We start from the raw sequence: 25,416 nt of genomic DNA, 5'->3' as shown, positions 1-25,416 counted from the left end.
TATCTTTTTTTCAGTTGTTTTTTAATGTTTTAAAACAAGTCCCCATCTACTTCAGTTGTTTATGAGAATGCTGCAACACTGTTTTGCTGTGAAGCTCCAGAAATGTTTCCTGGACTATGAAACTTCACCCGACTTTCCATAGAAATGTGGGTGAGTAGATAATGACTGAACTTTTCATTTAAAATGATCAGAGGCCTTAAGGCTGTAGTCAGAGGTGTGGTGGGCATTTGGGAAAGCTCCAGAGTCAAGAATTCTGCAGAAATTGCCCTGCCTACTATTACTAAGTTTTACTCATCAGAAACTGGGTTTGGTTTCTCTCTCACTCTCAGGTATAGTACTCAGTCACACTTACAATATACATACAATAAGGTACACAGAAATTTGAGCCGTTACTGAGCAGCAATTAAGGAATGAATCAGAAATGACTTGACAGTTAATGAATTGTCATTGAGTAATTCCTCAATATATTAATGAATCATTAGGTAATGATTAGTTCATTAATATCTGTGAATCAACATATTACCAACCAACAGCCTCTCAAACAGCTCCTATATAATGACTCTATAGGGTGACTACTCAGTATGATGTCTCACTTTACTTGAAGGTACACAAAAAGAGTAACTAATGACTAAGTAATTAGTAACTAATGAGTATATTGGTAACTACTCAGTAGGGATGCACGATATTCAACTGATAATTAAATGCTTCTCACGGCCGATGCCGATAATTCACATTTTTTGTATTTTAAAAATAAGTTCATAACCTGTAGTTTATGCCCCCCTGAGGGTAAAAAGGCTAAGATGTAGCGGGCAAAGGTGGATGATTTCCGAACACTTGCGGAACACATATTGCAAATTACAATTGTGTTGTCTTCTTCTGAACTTGAAAAACAACAACGCCCACTCCATTGTTACATTCTGTGTGTAAATGCTGCACTCGTTAAGTCAACTGAAGCAATTTGACTTTGTGCATCTAATTATCTGCCAATAATATAAATTTTTGATTATCGGTCCGATATATATTGTGCATCCCTACTACTCAGTATGATGTTTCACTTTACTTATTGGTACACAACAAGAGTAACTAATGATTAAGTAATCAGTAACTGATAAGTCATCACTAGTTCATGCCACTAGTGTCAAGAACAACTCATGAAGAACGTGGTCAGTATATCAATTCACATTGATTCACGTTCATTAGTTAATGAACTAATCATTACCTAATGATTCATTAACACATTATCTCCCAGTCGTTCCTGGATCATTCCTTACTCGCTCCTCAGTAACTACTTGCATTATTGTGTACCATGTGTCTCGGCAGCGAGGGAGCGCGCGTGCCTCATCCAGCGTGTCCCATCACCGTCCCCTCCCACCCTCGCGCCTTCCAGTGTGTCTCTCTCGCTCTCTCTCTCTCTCTCTCTCTCTCTCTCTCTCTCTCTCTCTCTCTCTCTCTTTCTCTCCACGGGATGGCTCAAATCAAATGCGGAAGTTTACACCCAGTCAAGCTGCTGCCGCCACGAGCAAGATGAGTGTTGACATGACAGTCGAGCAGTAGCGAGGGCAAGAAGCGGTGCGTCGGTGACAGCGAGGCGGCGAGAGAGCGCAGGAACACACCGGAGCCAGCGCCGCCTGAACTGGACTTCAGACTCACACATGGCCTCTCTGGGCAGCGCGGACCGACGGGCTTTCGCTCTGAAAATCAACAGGTAAAAAACGTCCCACACGAAGCTGCGGGGTTGTTTTGGCATCAGGTTTAGTTTAAGGAGTGATCGTGAACTCTTGGTGCCTTGGAGATTGAGGAGGGAGCCCTGGATTGACAGCGGGGAGGGATTCCTGAGCGGAGCAGGCAGCCACATGTTGTGAATGTTAATGCTGCAGGTTAGTTCACTTCTGCCAGACAGGAAAACATAAAAGACAGCCTGGAGGAGAATAAACAGAAGTTTTCTTTAACTTTTTCCTCACAGGGACATAATTCTACTTTAAGACATGTGATCAATCATGAATAAGTTAAGTATCTTTATCCTTCACACTCTGAAGTGGACAAACAATCAACTTCCACCAAGTTGAAAAAAAAAAAAATCTGTCTTCTTAAGTGTCACTTCCTGAAAGGAAAGGATGAGGATGCTGATTCTATATCTAGTGTTTCTAATATGATCATTTCCTGTGCTGTGTAAATGTCTGACCGGCCCATAAGGCATGCTATAAATGAGGGAGGGATGTGGTCATAGTTCCTGCTCCAGGTGTGGAGGAAGTATGTACATGGAAGTCCATTGTGTGCCATGCCCCCTCTGTAGTGAGACTCATTAAAACAAAGACTTCCTGTGATTAGCAGCACGTTGCTTATGAAGCTTTATAAGGACAACAAGTCAAACTGAGTCACTTGCTGGACATTTTGTACTGATGGCGCTGCATTGTACTCGGGTTCATTCACTTTGTGGAAGTGGACGAGGGCAGAGATCAGTCCTGGTCACACTCAGGATGGTGGATGATGAGGAGGCAAATTTTTGACCCTTACATTTGTTTTTTATGGTCCAGAATCAGAGCTTTTTTTAATCCTCTTTGATCGCCTCTTTGAAGCACTCTAAATCAAAAATCTGTCTTGTTGCTTCTGCAGCTCATTCAAAACTTTGTAGTGTGGATGAAAATGTAAGATTTATGTTTATAATTTAAGTTCTTACATGAGGAATTCGAATGACTCAGCTGATGCAGAGAGGTTTAAAGTACGGCTGCAAGTAAGGATTTCCTTCATCATTGAATGATCTGCTAGTTATTTTCTTGATGACTTGTTTTCTGTCTATAAAATGTCAGAATACAGTAGCGCTGCGTCGATTAATCGATTAGTCGACTATTAAATTAATTGGCAGCTGTTTTGATAATTGATTAATCAGTTTGAGTAATTTCTAAAAGAAGTCAAAATTCTCTGATTCCAACTTCTTGAATGTGAACATTTTCTGGTTTCCTTACTCTATGACAGTAAACTGAATATCTTAAACAAGACATTTGCTGATGGACTCCAATCTGTGTGTATACTTCCGACTGTATTCCTGAAGTTTAACAACTAATTGATTAATCAAGACAATAATTGTTAGTTGCAGCCCTTAAATTATGTTTTTTCCAACAACAGTCTAAAATTATTCAATTTGCTGGACATAAAACAGAGAAATGCAGCAAATCCTCACACTTGAAAAACTGAAACTGAACTTGTATTAGTTGATCAGAAGCATCTTATCATTTCAAACTCTGCCCCAAAGCATTTTACTGGTTTGTCAAGGTTTTTGTGAATGCACTACACTCATGTTTTTTAATAGCGAGGAGAAATTCTGGATTCTTGCTGTGCTGTGCTGTGCAGAGCTGAGCTCAGCTGCTGAGGGACGTGAGGGAGAGTCTCGGGTCACAGTCTGAACCCATGAGCCAGCAGAGAGGCTGGTTTGAGGATGCTGTGCTGTAGCAAATCACGGTGTTGTGGGCTATGTGTTTGCAAAGTGTTAACCAGCACAGCAGCCAGCAAGTGATGATGCAAGAGGCACAGCTTGCTTTCACTGGCAGTGATTTCTAAAACTGTTGTGAGTTTTAGTGAGGAAATCTTCTGTTGTTTTTGAATATGAAGTCATTTTTACTTTGACTTAGAAACCTTGATTAAAAATAACATACTGACAGATTGCAGGCGTTTTTTGTTGTGTTATGTTATGTCATGTTATGTTGCAGTATAGTAGGTACACAAAGATATGTCAACACCTTATGGAAATAGACTCTGAGGTGGAATCAGAGGTGGATCATTTAAGGTCCAGTGCCAGGTAGTGTAAGCTATGATAAAGATCAGACAATTACCACATGGATGTGTTTCCTTTTTGCCTTTATTATGATAGTGGACTGTAGAGAGCTGACAGGAAGTGAGGGGAACAAAGGTAAACAAAGGTCCGCTGGTCTTCAAACACCTATAGGCTACTAATCAGTACTGATGACATCTGTCATATTAAAGAATCATGATTAGGCATGAACACAAATGTGAAAGTGTTGGTGTTCACAGGACTTGCACAGGAGCTTTGGACCGGGCCGGGCTGGGGGGCTAGCTGATTAGCATGCTAACTTCAGTAGATATCTCTGCCACACAATACGTACAGTAGACGTCATATGGTCATAACTGTTACTACTTCACATTCTGTTGATTTTAGTGAACGTTTTCAACTAAAATTCTTACATATTGCACCTTTAACTTGTTTTATTTGGGGGCTACAATGTGCGAGCCATGTGTTCAGCCCTGGTGACAGGCTGAGGCAATTCAAAATAAATCTGGACTGTACATCAGTGAGCTCGACAGCTTTTCATATGAGGATATTCATGACTATCTCAGTCATCCTGATAATGAAAATTCACCATGATCAACTTATTGCGAATAGTTGTGTTTTTTTATTGCAATCCGCCATAAAATCTTTTATCCTCCCATCCGTAATCGTGACACAACACGTGACCTGAATTTTTGGGTACATTGGTTAAACACACTGCAAAATAATGTAGTATATGAAGGGATACAGCCTAAATTATCATGACAACAAAAAGCTAGACACAAATAAACCACACTGACAAAGAGGAACAAAGGTCACAAATGGAAACTGAAGAATGCGGTATGTGGCAGGCTGGAAAACCTGTCACACAAACTTATACATCTTATGTATGTAGAGGTGTTCATTACTGTCAGACACTCAGGCGTTAATGTTCTTTTGTCCACTCCCTAGATATTCTATATGTGGTTCCTCTCTCCATCTCTCTATCAGGAGGGAGTGCGAAGGAAATCCTGCACACTGCGGACACTGTGTCAGTCTGGTGGTTTCACTTCGCCTTTTTTTTTTTTTGCTTATGGCAGTTTCAAATCAGGAAATGTGTCTTCATAGGCACATAAAAAAAGAGGAATGGAAAAGAAGTGTGTGTAGCGTGGCACACTTTTCAGTTTTGGTGAGCAGGACACTTAATATTCTGCTGTTGAACATGATGTTACTTACGAGCATATGGTAACAGGTGTGAGGACAGCTGTGGACGTGGGGCCTCTGTCGCTCAGGAGTCTTAAGTGGCAGGGGAATCCGGATTGAGTTGCATCTGATTTCCGCTGGGCTCCGGTTAATGACATCTGTTAACCCTCCTGACTGTTGGTGGGCCATTGAGCGATAATGATAGTGAGACACATAGCTTCCCAAAACGCTTCTGATGAATGACATGGCTTGTGGTTAAACCATTCAAACTCAGTTAGAAGTTGTATTTTTAAGTTTCCTTTGGTCACTTTCTCTTGCTTGGAGCTGTCTGTGACCTGACTCCTGCGAAATGACTGCTGTGTTTGTGTGCGCCTCCCTCTGACAGGAAGCTGGGCCGTGATGGTGCTGATAGCAGAAAAGACCCATTAAGTCTGGAGACATATGATAGTATGAGACACACGGTGGGGGCATCCCTTTGGTCTGCTTCCCCCCCTCTTGTCATGTACACCACACCACTCTATTTTCCTGTGTTTCTTCAAGGCTGAGGGAGAAATTACTTGTGGGAGGAGTTTTTTGAGGCTATAACTTGGAAGCTAAAGGAGCCACCCACCTCTGGTGGATCGACTTGATAATAATGATGATAATAGGGATAATTGTAGACTATCCGGCTGAGCAGCATGCTTGGTGGGAGTCATGTCAAGAGGCGTAAGTACAGATAATCATGTGTAAAATTATAGATTTGTCTACCTGAGGGGGCCTATAAATCAGACCGGTGAGATGCAGAAACTGCACTTTTAAGAGCCGGACTCTTTGAGGAAAGCTCAGCCAATGAGTCCAGAAATGCTGACAGGAACACACCATATGCACACACAGCAAGTGCAGGCCTGCCATAGACGGCATGACGCAAAGGAAAAGGGGCCGACCTCTTTCTATAGGGTCGGGATGATGAAGGGTTTCCACAATGAGATTTCTTACCTTGGGTGTGAGTCCTGAGGCAGAATACAGATGTGCTAACGGAGCAGGAAAACAATCTATTCTCGGATGAGTTGCAATTCTCTCTTGAAAGATGATGTATTGATGCAGAAAAGTAAATAATCAGACATCCAAAACCCAAAATCTCAACATCATGATTGCAATGATAGCAATTTCGTAAGAACAGGCTGTATTTTCCTCATGGCAGGACAAACCAATCAGATGGTGAAACTTTCCAGCCTGTTTCCAAAGAGTTAGTCCAGTCAAATGAGGTGTGTCCACAGTCTGGTAATCATATACACAGGTTGCATCAATGAGAAATGCATAAAAGTCTTCATTTAAGAAGGCAGCAACAATAAATCTATAGTTTAGAGCTTGAATTTCTTGGAGATGTCATGGCATACATGTCACACAGCCGCCATCTTGGCTCTAGAGCCTGACCGATACTTGATTTCTGATGCCGATACACACATGTTTTGTAAAGATCCCTCAAAGGTAGATATTAAACACTGACAAAGACATGGAACGGAGGCATGATATTTTAACAATAATAAACTGTATTGTCCAAAATGAATCAGAAAATCTTCACTGGGACTATAATAATTATAAATGACCCCAAGCATCTTTGTCTGTATTACAATCTCTGAAACAAAACACCGACGTCACATGTACAGAGGCTTTGTCCTCGCTGCAGTGGCCCCGGGTTCGAGTCCGGCCTGAGGCCCTTTGCTGCGTGTCAACCCCCCTCTCTCATCCTGTTTCCTGTCATCTCTCTGAAGCTGTCCTATCAATAAAGCCATATAAAGACCAAAAAAATAAGTAAAAATAAATAAATGAATAAATTGTGATAAATGTTGATGCATCAGTAAGCCCTCTGAATCAGAATCAAATCGAATCGTGTGGTGCCAAGAAATCCCCACCCAAATATAATTATGTCACAGGAACATGAAACAGCTGTTTTTTTTACTAGTATTCACATTAAATCACTTGAAGTCCAGCGGTGCTGACAGATTAGAGGTCTGTTTGACAGCTCATACATATTTAAAATGATGGGGTCACACACAAAGCTGCTTCATCAAATGTTATTTCATTCTGATTAATGATGAAACATCTGTTGGCCGTCTGTCCATCCTCATTGTCTTTGAATAAGAGACTATTTCTCTTCTTAAACAGGATGATGTAATTGACACAGCGTGGCGTGGACACAAAGTCAGTGATAATTGTGACAATATCCAAACCATCGATCCGTGAAGGAAATCATTAATATAATCCAGTGTTTTACAGCTGGTATTAACAGTCTGATTAATCAAACGTGTAGTTTACTACCATTGAATTGTTGTTTAGTAATATAATGAAATAAGTAATCATCCAGAAAAAGTTGATTAATGATGAATTGTTTTGCTAATTGGTGCTATGACATGCTGTAGTGATGCTTTAGTTGCTGTAATTGTTGTGCATATGATTTATACTATATTTCCAGCTCTTTCACTAACAAACAACAGGATAATTGTGACAAAAAAATGTGCTGAGTCCTGATGTGTTTTAGCGCTGTGCCTAATCTGTCATCAGCCCTGATTCATAGCTGGAGTTTGCTGTCAGCTGTAATTCTGGCTCCACGCCGACTCCCCGGGAGCAGCTGTTTTAACAGCGTCGTCCTCATCAGCGTTGATTACCTCTTCTAATTATATCTCATGGAAAAAAAGGCAAAACAATGGAAGCTGGGGAATGCTTTCTCAATGGCCATTTAAATGCTCCCTCTCAAAGAGGAAGCACGTATTGACATTTTGCAATTGATTTTCTGCGGTTAAGATTAATCTTAAGGCCCTGAAGCCATTTGTATAGTGATTTTGTTTACACGTGTGCAAGAAATCAGGTTACTTACCGATATAAGATTACGTAATCCTGGTTACCATAACAGTGTGTATAAATACAGCAGGCTGGTTAATCAGATTCCAACACTTACCGGAACTTATGATAGACTTTAATTACTGGATGTTGTAATGAAGGAGATGAAAATAGTGGCTCTGTTTTTGAAAACATAACCACACAACATTATTCTCAAAGTGAGATGGATTATAAATTCTGATCATTGTGCCTTACTCAGAGTCTGTTCACATTTGAGTAACAGCCTCACACTGAAAGACTGGTGGTGGTGGAGAATATGCCTCTCGGGGGAATGCCACTACGGTCATTTTTAGAGATCTCAGACCTGAAGGCCTGTGCCCTGATGAGACACAAAAACCTCAGAAGCTGCTCACAAGACCAAAACTGTCAACTTTAATCTGATCTGTGGTAAAACAAGATGCTGTTACTAATTTCACAATAGACAAAATATCCACTTTTGTCTACTGGAGGATAGGGTACAATCAGCATTCAATCCCGGGTCAAACGGTCACTCAGCAGTGATGGAAACATGGAAACCAGGTGGACATTTTCGCCCTTTGCTGGCACAGTGCTTTGGTTAGCATTGAATTACTTGACATTGTCGAGTAAATGGTTTTCAATCGATCTCCGTTCAAGCAGCGCTCCAAAATCATTCAGTCATGTTTGAAAGACAGACTAAAGTAAAAGACATAGAAAATGTAACCGTCATAAGAACTATGAAAAAAAAATCATAAAGGGAAACTTGTCGACTGGCAAAAGAGCGCCCCAGGAATGAGTCCTGAAACCCTGATATAAGATAGCATCTTTTGCACTTTCGGTTCCCTTGTCTCAAAGTCGATGGGTTTTTTGAGTGGGTTTCTGGTTAGATGCCTGAAATAAGGTCTGTGGTTGACACAAGCTTAAGAGATTTTTTCACGTTTTGTATATAATACACACATGTGAATTACAAAGCGTTTACGTGTCTTTAAAAAGTCGGTTGTCAGGGACTTTAAACGTAATTACGCTAAACGTGTAGACTCAGCTACTCATGCGACCATGATTAACTTCCTTTGTTAACTAGCTTTTACCTCTGTTGATTGCATTTACGCTTCTAAAATCACAGAAGTGGTCATTTGTGAAGATTGTATTGCTGAACAAAATGTGTAAGTCTAATAAACTTGTAATTTCTGCGATAATAAAAAAAAATCCTGTTGGCTTTTTTGTAGCTGGAACCATGGTGATGCTAACTTCCAGGTTAGCCTAGCAAAATGCATCTCTGCAGCACTCTATGGGAAAGGACCGAGTCAATCGCCTATTTTGGAGAGTTAACCTATGTTTAAAAAACCAAATATTTGTGCCCTTTTAAAGTGTCGTCTCTGGGTTCATCCATTGCTACTAACTTATTCAGTCTTCTGGGTTTCACAAGCTGTTTTTGCTATCATTTCACTAAAAATACCCAAATCCAAAGCTCTGCTTTTTGTCTTCCTGACAGAGCAGCTTTGGTTTTATGTAACAAAAGATGCCAAGACACAGGCCCGTTAAAGAGAATGACAGATGCCGTCTGCTGTGACAAGCTGTTTGTCTACTAGTGGTAAAATAATGTCTACTTGGCTCTGCTGGCAAGAGCTGATTACTGTTTTACTTGCCTGGGCTTTTTATAGACAGGCTCTGAATGTGTGTCAGTGTATGCAAGTAAGCAAACCCTGTGTGCATGCAGGGGAGAACGTGTGTGTCAGAGTTTTTTTGTAGTTTTTGCGTTTGTCAGTGTTTTTTTAAAAGTTTGTTTTTAATTTTTGTTGTTTAGTCACTTCAGTGGCAATGAAATATAAAGAAGGAGGGCCCGTATTAGTGGCGGAGTGGTAATGGGCTCCGTCTGTACACAGGGTAGGGCATGTTTCTTTAGAAGTCAACTTATGAGAGGTTTTACAGGATTTAAATTGTCTTGGGTGCAAACTTAATGCACTCAACAGACAATCTGCCCTCAGGCATGAAAAGGCATTCTTGTTTGCTTTAGGGTTTCCTTTCTTTTCTCAGTCAGAATAGAACCATCAAACTCTTGTAAAGACTAATCCGACTGCATAGGGTGTCACCCGCGGGCCTGTTTCCTTTGCGCTGGTTATTTCACCTAGTTGACGCAAGTTTATAACATGCCAGTCAAATAAATATCAGCAGTAGGCCAATTTCTTCGTTCACATAACAAAGTGAAAAATGCTGAAACCAATCTGACCAATTCCTCTGTCCTGCTGTCCAGACACCTGGTGAGGTGGAGCTGTGAGGAGTGTCATACCTCGTGTTGACATGGCGCTTTCTTGAGCTTTAGTTTCCTAACTCCAGCCTCTTTAAGCTCCACAGGCTTATGTGATTGCCTCATCGCGTTAAAATGAGTAACTCTGCACATTCCTCTTGGACATGAGTAGCGTAAAAAAATGGGTGTGTGAAGAAACTTTGATCGGTTGATGTTTAGGCGCAAGGTGTGGTGTAATCGCAAGATGCCTCAATGACCAATTTCCATGTGCTGTTTTGCAATGCACGAACACGCCGCTCTAATGAGCCTGCTTAGTGGCCAGCAGGGGAGGATTGTGCTGTGTTGAGCAGCCTCCAGGCGTGTGTTTGCACAGTCACCTATATGTCACCTGAACCACCCAGTTCATGTTTACAGTCTACCTTCTGTGTTGTAAGCCGTGTCGGTTAACAGTGACTTCCGCACAAGTTAGAATTACATAACTGTTGCTGATAAAAGTGAAAGTTGATTATGTGGCAAAGCAAACCTGTGTGTGTCTGTAAAACCAGCATGCATGTGTGTGTTGTAATGTGCATCTTTGGTGTTTTGTGCATCGTTTTTAGTTTTCCCATATTTTGTGATGTTTCTCTTGTCCCGTGCCTTTATTTCTAAATGACAGTGGAGCAGCTATGTGTTTAGATAAAACGCCGCTGCACTGCTGGACTTTGCTCTTTGTGTAAATTTGTATACTGTTCTCCCACCCATGGCTTAGCCTTCGCTGGCATTCAGTTATTGTATTGACTCAGCATGTTATGTGATTGACAGGAGGGGGCGGGAAAGTGTTATAAACATCTCAGACTCAAATAGAGAGCATTGTATTCTGCATTATGGCCCTTTGAATTGAATTGTAAAAACTTCCAAAAATGCATGTGTATGCATGAAATATTCACCAGCTTTTATTCTTGAAAAGCAGACCGGTTTGGTGTTGCTGCAGAGCATTCGTGAGATTAGTTTTCAGATTTGTGCATGAAGCTGTCTCACGGATTTTTACATGGCTCATGACTCTGCAGCCTCAGTGGTTTTGACGTTGCTGGCATTCCTCCATTGCTCTGGTGTTTATGGGTTGGCGGTGGTAATTAGTAACAGGGCTGTCGTAACAATGACCGTGGGGACTTAATGAACCCATGAGATTGACCACAAGGGAAGCAGTCGAGAATGTGACCCATTTACTCACGTCTTCGCCCTCTAACTCTGCCCTGTGTGGCAGTGTTGCAGTAAACAGTTTCTGACAGTCACACGTGCAAAAAACACACAAATATTCCCGATTTCACAAACTTACAAACATGCGAGCACACACAAAACTGGCCCAAGTGCAGAGAATAAAGCGGTTATTGTGTAGAGTTTGGTCGGGCTCAAATGATATGGTAGATTAATTACGAAGAAACAGACAGTGAATTCGCTCAGCTTTGCGTGGCGATGAAATGTGGGCAACGAAATGGGACACTGGCTTTGTTGTTGTCGTTCTCTGTTCACTCTTCTTTTTTGGAGAGGGCTGCAGGCAAACACACACATGTACACACACACACACACACACACACACACACACACACACACACACACAAATGCAGACACACCATCCCCATCTACCCAGTATATTTGAATACTACTCTATTCCAACGTCATGTTGATTTCCTGCTCAGCCTGACCCTTAAATCAGGACACCATATTTATTCCGCTGCCTGTATGGCTGCCAGCATGACAAAGACTTTACACAGCCAGCAGTGATGTGCTTCTGTGGAGAGCGAACAATGGTTTGAATGGATTCACCATGGCTGACCAATTCAAACTAATGCGAGTAGGAACAATGGTGGAATTGCTGTTGCATCTCTCGTTAAGATAAACTGTGCGCACGCTGTGGAATTGTACAAAAGTTATGGTTTTGCATGAGGCTGTAGGTGTTTTTCGATGCTCGTGTCTGTACAAACATTAACCGTCAAAGAGCCCACACATGTGGTGAACTGGTGTAGCGAGTATTATCCTCTGCCTGCTGATCACAAATTTGAATTTGTATGTGTTTCTGTGTTTTGTTCCAGGCACTCCTCTGCAGAGATCAGACGGAACTTCGGTGGGAACTATGGCTTTCAACACAGCCGAACCAACTCCAACGCTTCTGCAACAGGGTACCTCACCGTGGTGAGTCCCCCTCTTATTTTTTTGAGTTTAGTCGTTTTCATCCAGCAGGTATTTGTCACATTATTTAGTAGATGCGTCTCTGTTTTATTCACAGCTGCTAGCAGAAATGGTTACTAGTTATTTGCATTTGAGCTAACCTGTGCCACTGGCTGAGGAATTTAAGCAACATGAGACATGTTTTACTAACTGTAAATGACAAGTTCCTTTTGTTACTCACTTTAGTAACACATTTGTGCTTCCCATGCATACAAAAAATATAAATGAATTGGCAAATAAGGTACAAATACATTGGGCCTACAGTATAAAACACAGCACAATGGGAGACAATGAAAAAGGCTTGCTTATAAAGATATGTTTTTGTCAGCTGCATGAAACAATCCAACAATTCAGCAGATCTGATAGATTGTGGTTAGCTTCTCCAACATGCTAGTTTCTCCAACAGGTTAACATCAGTGATAGCTTATCCAACAGACTAACAATAGTGTTAGCTTCTCTAAAAAAATGTACATCAGTGTTTGCTTGATAACAAACTAACACAAGTGTTAGCCTCTCCAACAGGCTAACATCAGTGTTACTGATTAGTAACAGGGCTAACATCAACGTTAGGTTCTCCAACGGACTAAAGCCTGATTTCTGCATTGTATCTACGCTGTACCTACGGTGTAACCTCTACGTAGATGCATGCCCTACACTGTAGCCTGATATGCACCTCCCCAGAAAAGTAACTGCATGGACCGCAACGACTGTGGTTGGTCCGCTTGGTAGAATTGCATTTTCTAGCTTCTCCTGCGGTGCTTAGCGCTGATGCTAACACCTGGGATTATGACCTGTAGTTTCCCCAGTAAACATACCGCCCTCTTTGGCCGTTGCAGTCCCTCTTGACCGGCCAGCTGCTGCACTTCATGGGTTATGCTTCTCCTGAGAGGCTAGGTGTCAGGGCTGGCTGCCCCGCCGCTTCAGTCTTAGCTTCTCCAGCAGGTTAACATCAGCGTTAGCCTCTCCAATATAACATGGTCATTGTCATGCAGAGCCTGATATGTAATCAACAGGAACTTGTCGGCAAAACAGGCATATTGTAGGTCTGTCGGCTAGTTTTGGTTTAGAACTTGGCAGCTGTAAAAATTAATGCTGTTTATAATATGTGTTGCTTCACTTAATACTAGTGATGTAATGCTGGTTGAAGAGAAATTCATACAGTGACTAGAAGGTCAGCAGGGTGTTTTCCTCTAATGCTGCACTCACACAGCTTTAGTGTTGGTGCTTACACCACCAAAGGGCTATAAGCATTTCTTCTTCACATCCTCTTTACTGTCATTAGTGCTGAGAACCCCTGACTGAGTGTGGCATCCAGTCTTGAAGATTATAATTTGAATCATATCGGTTCTGCTACAATGTAAGTTACTTGCTTTTGCAACAAACAGATTTCTGCGTTTGTGCAGAAGAGCTGGGTTCTTTCTTCCTCTTACAATGCACGAGATGAGAACTTAGTCATGGCTTAACATGCTTTTGTTAGAAACCGGGCTGACACGGCTTGTTCTTTGGTTTAACAGGGTTTTGGAAAACCTAGTATTCCTTAGTTTCTGCAGAGGATTGAATGACAGGTTGTTGTCTTGCCTTGTCAGTTGAAGCCCAGCAGGCAGTCAGAGTGATTTCTGCTCTTTCAAGCAAGCAGACAGAATGATGCACAGTAATCCTTTGCAGGGATTTGTTCCCACTACACTCTTAGCCTCTCTGTGGTACCCTCTGAACCTCTGTCTCTGCCTCCCAGATTCATACATTTCTCTTCCACTCTTCCTGCTTATTTTTCTATTTCTGCCTCTCCCCTCGCATTTCTTCGTTCTCTGTCGCCCTACATCTCTCTCATTTCAAGTTTTTCTAAAGCTCTTAGGCGCTAAGTCTCCTGACATATCTGTGTGCATGACTAACTGAGCTGAAGCCCTTTGATACTTTCCCAGTGATGATCCTTGAGCTCGTCAGCTGACAGGGTCTGAGGAGGAGTGCACGGACCATCCATCCCCTCCCGAGCTCGTAGACTGCAACAAGGTTAATCTCTAACCTGCTCGGGAAATGGGTCATTGCCTTGGCTACTGACGGGCGCTGGATGGGGCCTGCTTACCTTGCAGCTTACACGGGCAAATCTTTAATATGGCCGGATTTGGGATGCGGGAGAGGGGTTTTAATACTATAATCTCCGGGATGATAGTTTCCCATTATTCAGCAGTCGCGTCTAGCACAGGGATGAGGGAGGGATGTTTGTTGAGAGGAGGGAGGGATGTTTGTTTCTGCTGTTTGTTGATTATCATAACCCCCCCTCTCATACTCTACATCTATTTTTAGTGCCTTAATAAGGGGAATGTTGACTGATCGGTGTTGTTTGTCGTGGGTTTAATTTACAAATTGAGAGAGTAAGAGGAAAAGCCACATGTGTTTTTGTCCATGTGCGTGAGTAAGCAGCATGCACATGTCTGTGTGTGTGTGTGTGTCTGTGTGTCTGTGTGGTTTCTGTTCCTGTCTGTTGAAACACCAGTTGATGGAGGGACGCCATGCTGATGTCACTTCCTTTAAATGTCTTGTGGTTTCCCCCCTCCAACTCTAAACTGACACTCTGTCTGAACGCTTGGAACTGCTTCAAAACATTCTGTGGGTTCATTTTCATAGTTCATTTTGACTGGCTTTAAAAAATCTCCTCCACTTTTGCTAATGCTGATCGTTTCCTCTCAGATCAGCTGGAGTTCTTAGCTTCTAGGAATATGAGGATCAATTTAAAGAGGATCCATGCGCCGCTGCGTTGTGGCTTAGTTTCAACAAAAAGCACCCAGCGTCAGTAGGTGCACCCTGTAGGTTCCTATATCCGGAGTGCGCCATTTTGTTCACTTCCTTCTTATGGTGCAGATTTCAGGTTTCAGCCGGGTAAGTCTCCAGTGTCCGTATCTGCACAGCTATCTTTTAGTGAGACTTTGAGAATGAGATAATTGGCAAACTTGATTGTCTTAAATATGCTGGTTCAGGTCAAGTGTGGCTTTAATTTGTGAGAGCGTTGTTTGTAATGAGTTTGTTACTTGTCTGTTTTCCGTCCCTGCCCATTTTTTGCAAATGCACATTGAGAACAGTGATGTTGGCAGATGCATTTAGTTTTTTTTTTAATGGATGAATGTTGCTCAACTGGGGATTTATTTAACAGTTATTGGCTTTAAGTGTGTGTAATTTAATCAAAAAAGCTTATTTGATTTGTTTATTGTTGCATGTGTCTGCACTTAATTTTATCAACTGCAGATCACACTGCTTCCTACGGATAAATAAAAACTCCATTCTCATTGATAGTTGCAAAGTTGTCACCTTTTATGATCACCAAGGAGTGAGATGATAGAAAGTCTGGCTGTTGATTTGGCAAGGAGAGGTTTTCTCATGACTCCACAGAGCAGCAGGCGCTGATCAGAGGCATGCATAGATTTGCATTCATTTGTTTTTGTTAGCCTCCACACTAAACAAGAAAAAGAGGCCGCGCTGCAATGATTGTTTGAACCTTTGAGGCAGAGAGCCAGAGAATTAAACATATGGAGGATAAAGGCTGCCACTGTAAAGACTCTGTTGAGGGTCACGCCTTCCCTACAGAAAGGAGGAGTCTAAAGTTTCATCGGGCTGTCATTTAAAAATAATCATGATACAGCTGTTCCATCTGGCTTTCTGTGTGTTCTTTTCTTCTTGTGTTGCATGCTAACCTTAAATACACATGTGGTACAGTTTGCTCGGCGAAGACAAATATCCCTCAGGGTGGATTGATGTGCAAAAACACGTCTGAAGGCAAATGGAATTTGCTCTGTTTTAAAAGTTGAGTAGTGACTCACCTTGTTGCTGCAGTTATCTCAACCTCTTCTGTGCGTACATGTTATCTGTTACTGTCTCTGCCATTAGCTGGATAAGCTCTACATTTTTCTCTCTGTTTTGTCATGCAAATGCTTCACGTGTGCACGATTTAAAAGCTTAAATATTATTTTTGGACAGTGCTGAGGCAGATTTTCTCTCCTAACACTGTGCGCCGTATATGTTGAAAGACTTTGATAAGTTAATTTATATTTATTAGGAAAGTCGTTCAGCGTGATATTGTGGTGTAAGTTTATTTCCAAGCTTTTTCCTACAGCAGCTGCAGCCCGCAGACTATAATCAGATTGGAGGTCTGCCTAGTTTGCTGCAGCTCTTCAGAGAAACACCTGCTCCATGCAGGTTCCTCTTTTACAACCACAGCCAGCCGGGCACCACAAAGGGGACGTGTTATCTCATCAGTTGTGTTTTTTTTCCCCCCTGTGAGCTCTTTCTAATGATGAAAAGTGTTTCTATTCGTTCCTTTTAAGTGCCAGCAGGAATTTATTTCATCGTGGGCATTGATGATTTGAACAATATGTACTGATTCCAAGACCCAAATGAAAATTTCAGCCCATTTGCACTGTACATAAAAGTGATTAAAGCGTTGCCTTTGATCAGTTGTATCTCTGCAGGCTGCAGAGAGTTTCTGTCTAAAAATAAGTTCCTAGAGAAAAAAGCCTGGCTGTCTGATACAGGCCAGTTTGTTCCAGTTTCTATTTGTGTATGTGCTCCAATCTTTTGTTCCTTGTCAGGTATGAGCTATTAGAAAATAGTCATGATTCGACATGTTTGGTCCCACCTCCCTTCCCACTTCCCACTTTTTCCCTCAGTACTTCTTTGCACTGTGAGGACTGTATAAACCTATCAGTCACCCTATAGCTTCTCACACATGTGCTTCTCCATTCTGAGGCAGTGGCTTGACATGATTTACATCCATACTTTCCTGACAAATAATTCATATTAACTCATTAGAATATTTGGTGATATGTGTCCTAACTCTTCCCTTCTTCCTCCACCCTTTTCTCATGCAGCCTCACTCATATGACGCAGTGGAGCCTTTGGACCTGGAGGAATTCCTCATGTCACAGTTAAGAAGTGGAGATTCAGCCCTGATGCAGGAACTTGGAGACTTCCCCGACGATGACCTGAACGTGGAGCTGGTGGAGAAGGAGTGTCGCACTGTTAGACACTCTGTCCCTGAAGATGGGTGGGTCACAGGATACCTGGCATTAGCCACAAAAGAATCCACATACTCTGATAAAAAAAAAAAAAAAAAAAATCTATAAGAAATTGGCAAGCTTTTAGACCTGTTTGGTAAATAAAAGTAGTCCAGAGAGGACAAAATATTACACAGATTGCACTCAAAGCTGAGACTCTCCAAGATGTTTCCTATTTCCTACTGTAAATCCATCCTGTTATCAATGTGGACAGGCACCAGATTCATGAGCATTCGTGTTTTGGAGCTGCCTAAGCATTATTGTACTAAAATATTCTAAACGCTGTCTGAGGTTTTACAGAAGCAACTCAAACCAGACCCAGTTCTGGAAGTTTCACTGTAGTTTTGATAGCAGCTGTCAAATAACCAATTTCATTTTGCGTTTTGTGACATTTTTAGCACAAACAATGATTTAGTTAAATTGGAAACAGGGTAAATATCCAGCTCACTTCCCCCTTACAGAAAGATGTGATAAAGCACTAGATTTTCAGTGACAGGAAAGGTGAATATGTTCTACTTGATATGGATACTTTTTATTGGCTATTTTAATAAGAAAAGCCCATGACTGGTAATTGATAACACGGATAGCTACAGTGATATCTGTGATATCCGTGTGTTTTTTTGTGAATTTGTGAATTTGTGTCTCTGTTCTCCATTGCACTAATAAATGTATAAACTATATGTACAAAAGCAGTTAAAAACACCAATAAACAGACAAAAAATGTCCAGAATAGATCTAAAATAGTAATGAATGATTACAGAAGATGTTTGAACCCCATTTTCATCATCCTGCTGCTAGTTCAAACAACAGTCTTCATGCATTCAACTACTAAATCCTCATTCTAGGAATTTTTTTGCAGACTTGTTTTGCTTACAGCCAAAGTTTCACATCTAAACATCTCACTGGTGGTCCTCAGGTTCCCAAGTCCATGTAGAAAAGTTAGTCTTTGTACTCAATATCTCGCAACTTTTTAAATCTGAGTTTGTGACAAAAAGATAAACAAAATAAGCGACGCCTTATAGGAGTAAAGAAATGGTAATGACTGTTATGACAAGTATGACAATAAGATCAGAAGCATAAATAAAAGACAGTACTAAATTATTATCGTTAAAATGATTTCTAATATATTATGAGAATCACTGCAGTTGCAGGATAAGTAGAATAGTACGAGTGTCGATTTGTGTTATCTTAGATTATTCCAAGCATTAACTCGTCCCACACCTTGACCATGATGTGCAGATTAAGATAGAAGAGGAATGTAATTTTTCTGTCTGTGAATGTTTGCATGTCTGCACGAGAATGTGTGTACAGGACTTCTTATCCTCCTTGTCCCTCTCTTTGTAGACTGGAGTTGGATCCACATGTGAGAGACTGCGTGAAGAGTTACATCCAGCCGTGGCTTGTTGTCTCTAGAAGGTAAATCGTCGCCTGCAGAAACATAACTGTTATAGTCAAAGTGTTTAAGACTCAACGCTGTTTGCTTTCGCACACAGTAGATACCTTGACAAATCTATTTTCGTAGTGTAGAAATGGATAACAAGCTGTATTTCTTTTTAATCTCAGACCTTCCAAAATCACAGAAATAACTCTGACTGTTATTTTAGCTTTCACATATGTGCAACAGGTGCCAACTGTCTGTGTCTGCGAAACAGGAAACAAGTCGGAGAGAGCCTGATAAACATGAAACACTGGGATTTCCAGTCTGATACATTGTAGTGCTCACTCTATCTCTCTCGACACACATACACTGTGACTATGTTGCCCAAGGCTTCTGTTTTTGTTGTTATCTAATTTGATTAGTAGTGCAGAGGTGTATCAGTAGTAGACATGCATGTTGTTTTTAACGTATGTGTCCCTGTCTGGGTCCGTGATGTGTGTGTGTGTTTGTGTGTGTGTGAAGGTGCCAGGGGGATGGCTGGAGCGCGTATTCGGAGCGAGCGGGCCTGCACAAACTCCTTCGGAAACAGACCTTTGAGTCCGACGTCCAGCCAGAAAACCCAGAGAAAACAGTAAGAGCTGCAAACACACACAGTCACCTTCTGTTGGACATCAACCAACAAATCTTCAGTGTAAGAAAACCTTTCTAACATCCTTATTCAAACCCGAGACATTAACTTATTTTCATGCTAACAAGTTTTATTTACCCTGTGTCTTTATAGATAATCTGTTACTCAATAAAGGAAAAGTGTTAGCCTTCTTCACAGCCAGTCTTGCTACACTGGAACAATGCTTCTCTTCTTTTCTTCTTCAGTTGTAGTTATTGTGTCAGTCTGCTCTTGTGTAACAGTGCCGTTTTATCAGATCTAATTCAACATGTGTTTGTTGTTGTTGAAACAGTGTGGGATTTTGATGAGGTTCCATTAAAGTGAGAACAAAAAAAAGAAAATGTTACAGTTATCGAAAAAAATGATTACAATACAGTAAATATACATCATTGGTTTTAACTCCATAAATTGAAGAGTCTAAATTTGAGAGAATGTTTTGAAGAAATAAAGGTTAAAAAAATATGAATACCGGGGAGCCCCAGTAGCTAAATTGGTGGAGCGCAGAGGCCGTGTCCTTGCCGCAGCGGTGAAGGGCTCGAATCTGACTTGTGGGCGTTCGCTGCACATCATCCCCCCTCTCGCCCATCCCTGTTTCGTGTTACACAAGCTGTCCTATCCAATAAAGCAATGATAAAGGCCAAAAGAAAAAATACTGTTTCCCCATACTTTTAGTCTTTATGCTAAGCTAAACTAATTACCTCCCTGTTCCGTCCCTACACTCAACAAGAATGGTCATCTCATCTTTAAACATATTATGCAAATTTACATGCGCTAAAGTTAAAAAAAACACATCGGTTTTCTCATACTGTCCAGTGCTGCAGCTCTGTATTCCCCTTCTGTCTGGAAGGCTCTGTTTTAGCTCCTGTCTCTTTAAGGCCCCCCCCTCTTGAATATCCAGTCTGCTCTGATTGGTCAGCTCACACATGCCTGACTCTGCACAGCTAACAACAACAGAGCAGCTGTTCTAAATCAGTTCTTATGTGCCGAACTAGATGATGCATATGTGTGACTCTTTGACACAGTGTGATGTCACAAAGTCAGAGAATTGAAGGCGGGACTACTGACGAGGCGTTTCAGGAGCAGTGTTTTCAGTGGGAGAGAGGAGCTTCTGTTGCTGTGGACATTTTTAACTTTCAAGTTCTTTTACATGCACAATAACCTATATAAAACACTGAAGGAAAGGAAAAAACGAAAAAAAAGCACAATCGGTCTCCTTTAATGTTTTCAAGAATGAAAAATAAGTGCGTTTCCCAAAATGACAAACGCTGTTTCCTAAGCAGAACAACAAGAAAAAAGCTTCTTTCCAACTTTGTCCTTGAATGCCAATATGTTCCACTTAGTTGAAGCGTCTTTTGTGAGAGGAAGACCATTAAGTGAGAGCGGTGTGGCGCTCCATACTGATCGAGGCTGGAAGGAGACGACAGTGCTGAATGTGGAGTGTGAGGGAGGAGTGGGAGACTGGAGTGAACACAACAGGGTTTTGTTATTCCTATCACTCTGTCCACTGTGGCGGTGGCTCTTTCAAGTTTGCTCAGTGTGGCTTGCACAGAACTAAACCTGAGTATTATACAGTAACTCTCATCACCTCTATGTGTTGAGCCAGACAGTCAGAGATGTTGTGATTAAATAAATATTGTATTTCATTTTTTCCTATTCTGCTGTTTAAATCAATAGCTTACGTTTGCTTGCTTCAGTCCTTTACTCTCATTATGAATCCTGCCACAGTACTCTACTAACATTATTTCGAGCCAAGTTCCCATCCTCTCTCACTTCCCTCTCTTGCTCTTTTCTGTCAGAGTGGCCAAATCCCTAGCTCCCAGCATCAGGCAGTCCCGGCCAATCCAAGTCCCAGTCAGCGCCACTCCCAGTCACCCAGCCAGGCTCCCCAGCCCCCTCCTGTCACTCCATCCTTGCCAATTCTGGTTAATCACCCAAACCAAAAGGCCCTTATTACCTCTGTGGGCTTCCCATGATCCACATGCCAGAAAGAGGGTGACAGAGAGTGGAAGAACAGCACTATTGTCCCTCAGCGCTTAATGGGGTCTCTTCTGTGGTCCAATCTAGTTTAGCAATAGCCCTGGGATCATGGTGTGATGCTCCCCCAGAGCCCCAACAGGGTGAAGCCTCACCAGGGTGGAAGCTCGGTCAGTCCTTGCCTGTGGTTGGAGAGCCGGGATGTGAGATTGATGGATGGAAAATGAAAGAGACAAGAAGAGAGGGGTGGCAGTCGGGATTGTTCAAAGCAGCATGCAGCATGGGAGCAGCGAGGTTAGGCCCTGCCCTGTAGCTCAGTCTGAGTAATTCCATATGGTGCCAGTGCCAGCCTGAGAGACCTCTAACTGATGGGCAGAGTATGCTCCGGTTAGGTCATTTGAATACAGTCCAAGCTCCTGATATATTAAATGACACCTGAGATTATGTGCTTTTGTGTGACTTTAAGCCACTAGTGCGAGGAAGTTTTGAAGATGCTGAAAAAGTATTAAGTGCCTTTGCTTCCCCAAAGGAAGGCACAGGCAGAAGGCTTTAACTGCCTCAAAATAAAAATACATCAATATAGAAAACAAGAAAAAATAAAAGATGTTGGCCATCTGAACGCAGCTTAGTACAAATATTAATCGCCTTAAAATAAAATATGAATAATGCTAGACTGGCATTCCTAACAGCTTTAGATGAAGAAACACGTTGAACGGCGCATTTAATGATTCACACACAAACAGACTCACCCGAGTTGCTCGCTCTCTGAACCATGGCTTTATATTAGACTAGTTCAGCTTCTTTGATGTGTTCATCACTGAGGCAGTGGTTCTATCTAATGAGGAGGAGACGCTCAAACCTGTTCCTCCTCAGAGTCAGCAGACTGCTCAGGCTGAAGAGACTCTCCACAGGCGCCCTCAATGGCGGATAATTGAAGAACTTATAAAACCAGCAGCGATGTAATATTTTGATTAGCACCTGTGATGTGCTCACGGAACTGTGTAATCACCAACACTGATTAGTACAAGGCGGAGGATGGTAGATGGAGGATGGTAGTATCCATACATGGGTTTTTGCTGAATGTAAGAATTTCAACCAAAACAGCAGAAAACAAGGTGGAGCTAACAGAAGCCACAGGGCAACATAAATATTTAAATGATGTACAGCAGTAGACATATTTCGTGCACATCTGATGCTTAATAATTCTCCTCTCAGATATTACTGCAGGGTGTCTGGGAGGATACATTTGATTTGCATATTACACTGTTATTGTAAGTGAGTTCATTTTAAGGTGATAAGCTCAAATGCAGCATGTTGCGAGCTTGTTTTCCAGAGCTATCCTGTCTCTGGGTCAACAAGTCACATCTGCAGTCTTCATTTTTGTCCGGCCTGCTGGGAGATCTCTGATTACAGAACTTCGTCAGCTAATGTCCAATGTACTGATATCACTAGTGATGAGTAACTCATACGACCCTATTGTGTGTCAAAATTCAATCTTTATTTCCTGCATTCTGGTGACTTTTTGTGTACTGCACACTCTTAGAAATAAAAGGGCTAACTAGAAGGGTTCTTCTGCATGTCCCCATAGGAGAACCTTTTTGATTCTTAGTAGAACCTTTTATACAGGTTCCACCTGTAACCCTTTTAGAGGTTTCTACCTAGAACCCAACACAAGGTTTTACCTAGAACCATCCGAAAGCTTCCACCCAGAAACCTCCTACAGAGGTGCTACAGAGAACCTTTCTTTGCTGTTATGGTTCCACCCAGAACTCTCTCTGTGAGGTCTATTCAGAACCCTTTAACCTTCTAAGGGTGCTAATAAGAACCCAACGAAGTAGTTGCACTTAGAACTCTTTTATATTCCGAGGGTGTCATCTACAACAAACCAGGTGTTCTATGGAGAACTTATTTAAATTCGAAGCGTTTCATGTAGAACCCAATGTTTAAATTGATAAACCATTTACACACAAGTCACACATTTATTTAAAAGTCTTGTATAAGAAGGGGAGAACCCCTTTTTTGAAAAAAAACAAACAAAAAAACAAAAACAAAAAAGGTTCAGAAGCAAATGGTTAGCCGTTCTGTAAAAACCCTTTTGGAACCCTTATTGCTAAAAGTGTACTATGAAAATACAGTAAGAAAACTGCATGTTTATAACAAAGAAAGAAGAGATTGCAGAACATTGTTCCACAAAGTTTCACATCACTTTCTGTGGCATACAGGGAACATACACATGAGCCTGTGTGGTGTGCTCTCTACATGGAGTAAGCCTCGATCAGAAGAGTACAGAGGCTGTCATTGTCTCCAGGCCAAAACAGAAGCTGTCTAGACTGCCTCAATGGCCGTTAGCTGTGTGTTGTGTCTGCTGACAACAAAACCATGTAGTGTACAAGATGTTGATGGATCATAAAAAGCTGTGGAAGGAAAGAGTTGATATTTTGTTGTTTGAAGTGCACTATAGTGAAGTTTAGGCAGATTCTGAAATGTATTCAAACAGTGGGAGAAGAAGAAGACGAAGCCATGGGGAACACTTTTTTCCATTCACTGAAACCCCATTCAAATAATATTGTTTGAGTGGAGGAAGAACAGGCTTTGACCAAATATCCATTAATAAAGTATTCATTACTCTACACCCATTTCCTTTTGATCTCTGCCTTAATAACCTCCCCCTGGATATTCTTCCTTAATACCCCCATATTATTCTCATCCCTTGTTTTTCTCTTCCCTCCCCCACCCCAACCCTGTCATCACCCTCACTCCTCTCCCTCTGTTTTCTCCCCCAGGTCAAGTCTCCGACTCTGGCTGATCTGAGTGATGACTCTGGCCGCACGCTGACGTCCTCTGACTTTGACTTGCGGTGTTTGACCCCGGACCAGAGAGTGGACGGGCTGCTGGCCTGGAGCAGCCATGAGGAGCTGGACCGCTTCAACCAGGAGTCGCGGCAGGGGAACAGACATCCCGAGCTGTTTGCTTTGTACCCACCAGCCGACGAGGTAAGGTGTAGAGAAAGGTGGTGCTCACATGAAGCAATGTACAAGTGCATACATGCATATAGGAAACATGTGGGTGAGAGTTCTTTAATATACCATGCTTTTCCTATCTTGCCTTCAAGGTGGGATCTGAGGTTGTCTCCGGTTTCTTTATATAAAATCAATGAATCAATATTTGTGAGACATGCAGGAAATGTCAATAACCATAGACATAAAAACAGTACAACCATCTTTTAAAAGAAGTATATTTTTCCATTCTGTAGATCGGTAATCATTAGTCTGGCTCACCAGATGTACATTAGACTGTCAATATGAGCCAGCCGATGACCGATGATTTCAGGTGGCATTCTCCTCCCCTTCCAGTATTTCTGAGTTACTGTTTTCAAAAGCCCTGTCTGTTGGGGAAACGACATGAACTTCCAAGCTAGCAACCTGCACGCTGAAAATGGCAAGTTACACAGACCTTATGATGCATTCACGTGCTCCTGGGATGGTCCCATCTCCAGTGTTGGGAAGCCGCTCTTCCGACTTCGGGGTGTTCATGTGCGTGATGTCAGAATGTGGGAGCAACATGGACGCCAAAAAAAAAGTTGTTTTGCATTTTATTGCTCAGTATTTAAACGCGTTGACAGCTGTTTCCAGTATTTGAGTGACAATGACGAATAAAGGAAATGATAAAATGACTATTTTAAACATGACTTTGGTAAAAAGTTTTTTCCATCAACCCAAAGTTTCCTTTCGCCCGTCATGGTTCAGCGTCATATGACGTCAACTCCGCAACTCGTGTACCAACATTTTCTCAGACTTTCCGAGTTGTTGTTCTGACTTGAGAGAGCATTCACGTGATCTCGCCAGACGGAAAAAACATTTTTCTGATAATTCCTACAGCACATGAGCGCACAGTTAACCCAGTCGCTAATGTTATCACCTTAAACAAGCTGGCACTTCTTTTGTGGAGAATTATCCTTTTGCTGCATCCTGGGTTGGAATCCTGCTGGGGCAGGGCCTTTCTGTGCAGAGTTAGCATGTTCTTCCTGTGCTTGCATGGGTTTCCTCTGGGTACTCGGGTTTCCACCATTCTCCAGTCAGCTGCCTTGACCAAGGCACTGGTTAAGAT

The 25,416-nt window shown here is 41.8% G+C and overlaps 1 protein-coding gene across 1 annotated transcript in view; it reads left to right on the top strand.

Annotated features, from left to right (window-relative positions):
* Positions 1-1,540: 1,540 nt before the first annotated feature.
* dock8 (dedicator of cytokinesis 8) overlaps positions 1,541-25,416 on the top strand; it is a 62,950-nt gene continuing 39,074 nt past the window's right edge. Inside the window, exons 1-6 of the mRNA XM_073465923.1 lie at positions 1,541-1,705; positions 12,113-12,212; positions 17,105-17,280; positions 18,635-18,706; positions 19,191-19,299; positions 24,093-24,302. Of these exons, the coding sequence (XP_073322024.1) occupies positions 1,653-1,705; positions 12,113-12,212; positions 17,105-17,280; positions 18,635-18,706; positions 19,191-19,299; positions 24,093-24,302 (720 nt within the window). The 5' untranslated portion in view covers positions 1,541-1,652. The remainder of the gene's footprint in view (positions 1,706-12,112; positions 12,213-17,104; positions 17,281-18,634; positions 18,707-19,190; positions 19,300-24,092; positions 24,303-25,416) is intronic.

This window comes from Pagrus major, chromosome 5 (genome assembly GCF_040436345.1).
Source record: "Pagrus major chromosome 5, Pma_NU_1.0".
In the NCBI taxonomy this organism is placed as follows: Eukaryota; Metazoa; Chordata; class Actinopteri; order Spariformes; family Sparidae; genus Pagrus; species Pagrus major.
Note: the sequence above shows the minus strand (reverse complement) of the source record. Positions and strands in the feature narration are given on the sequence as shown.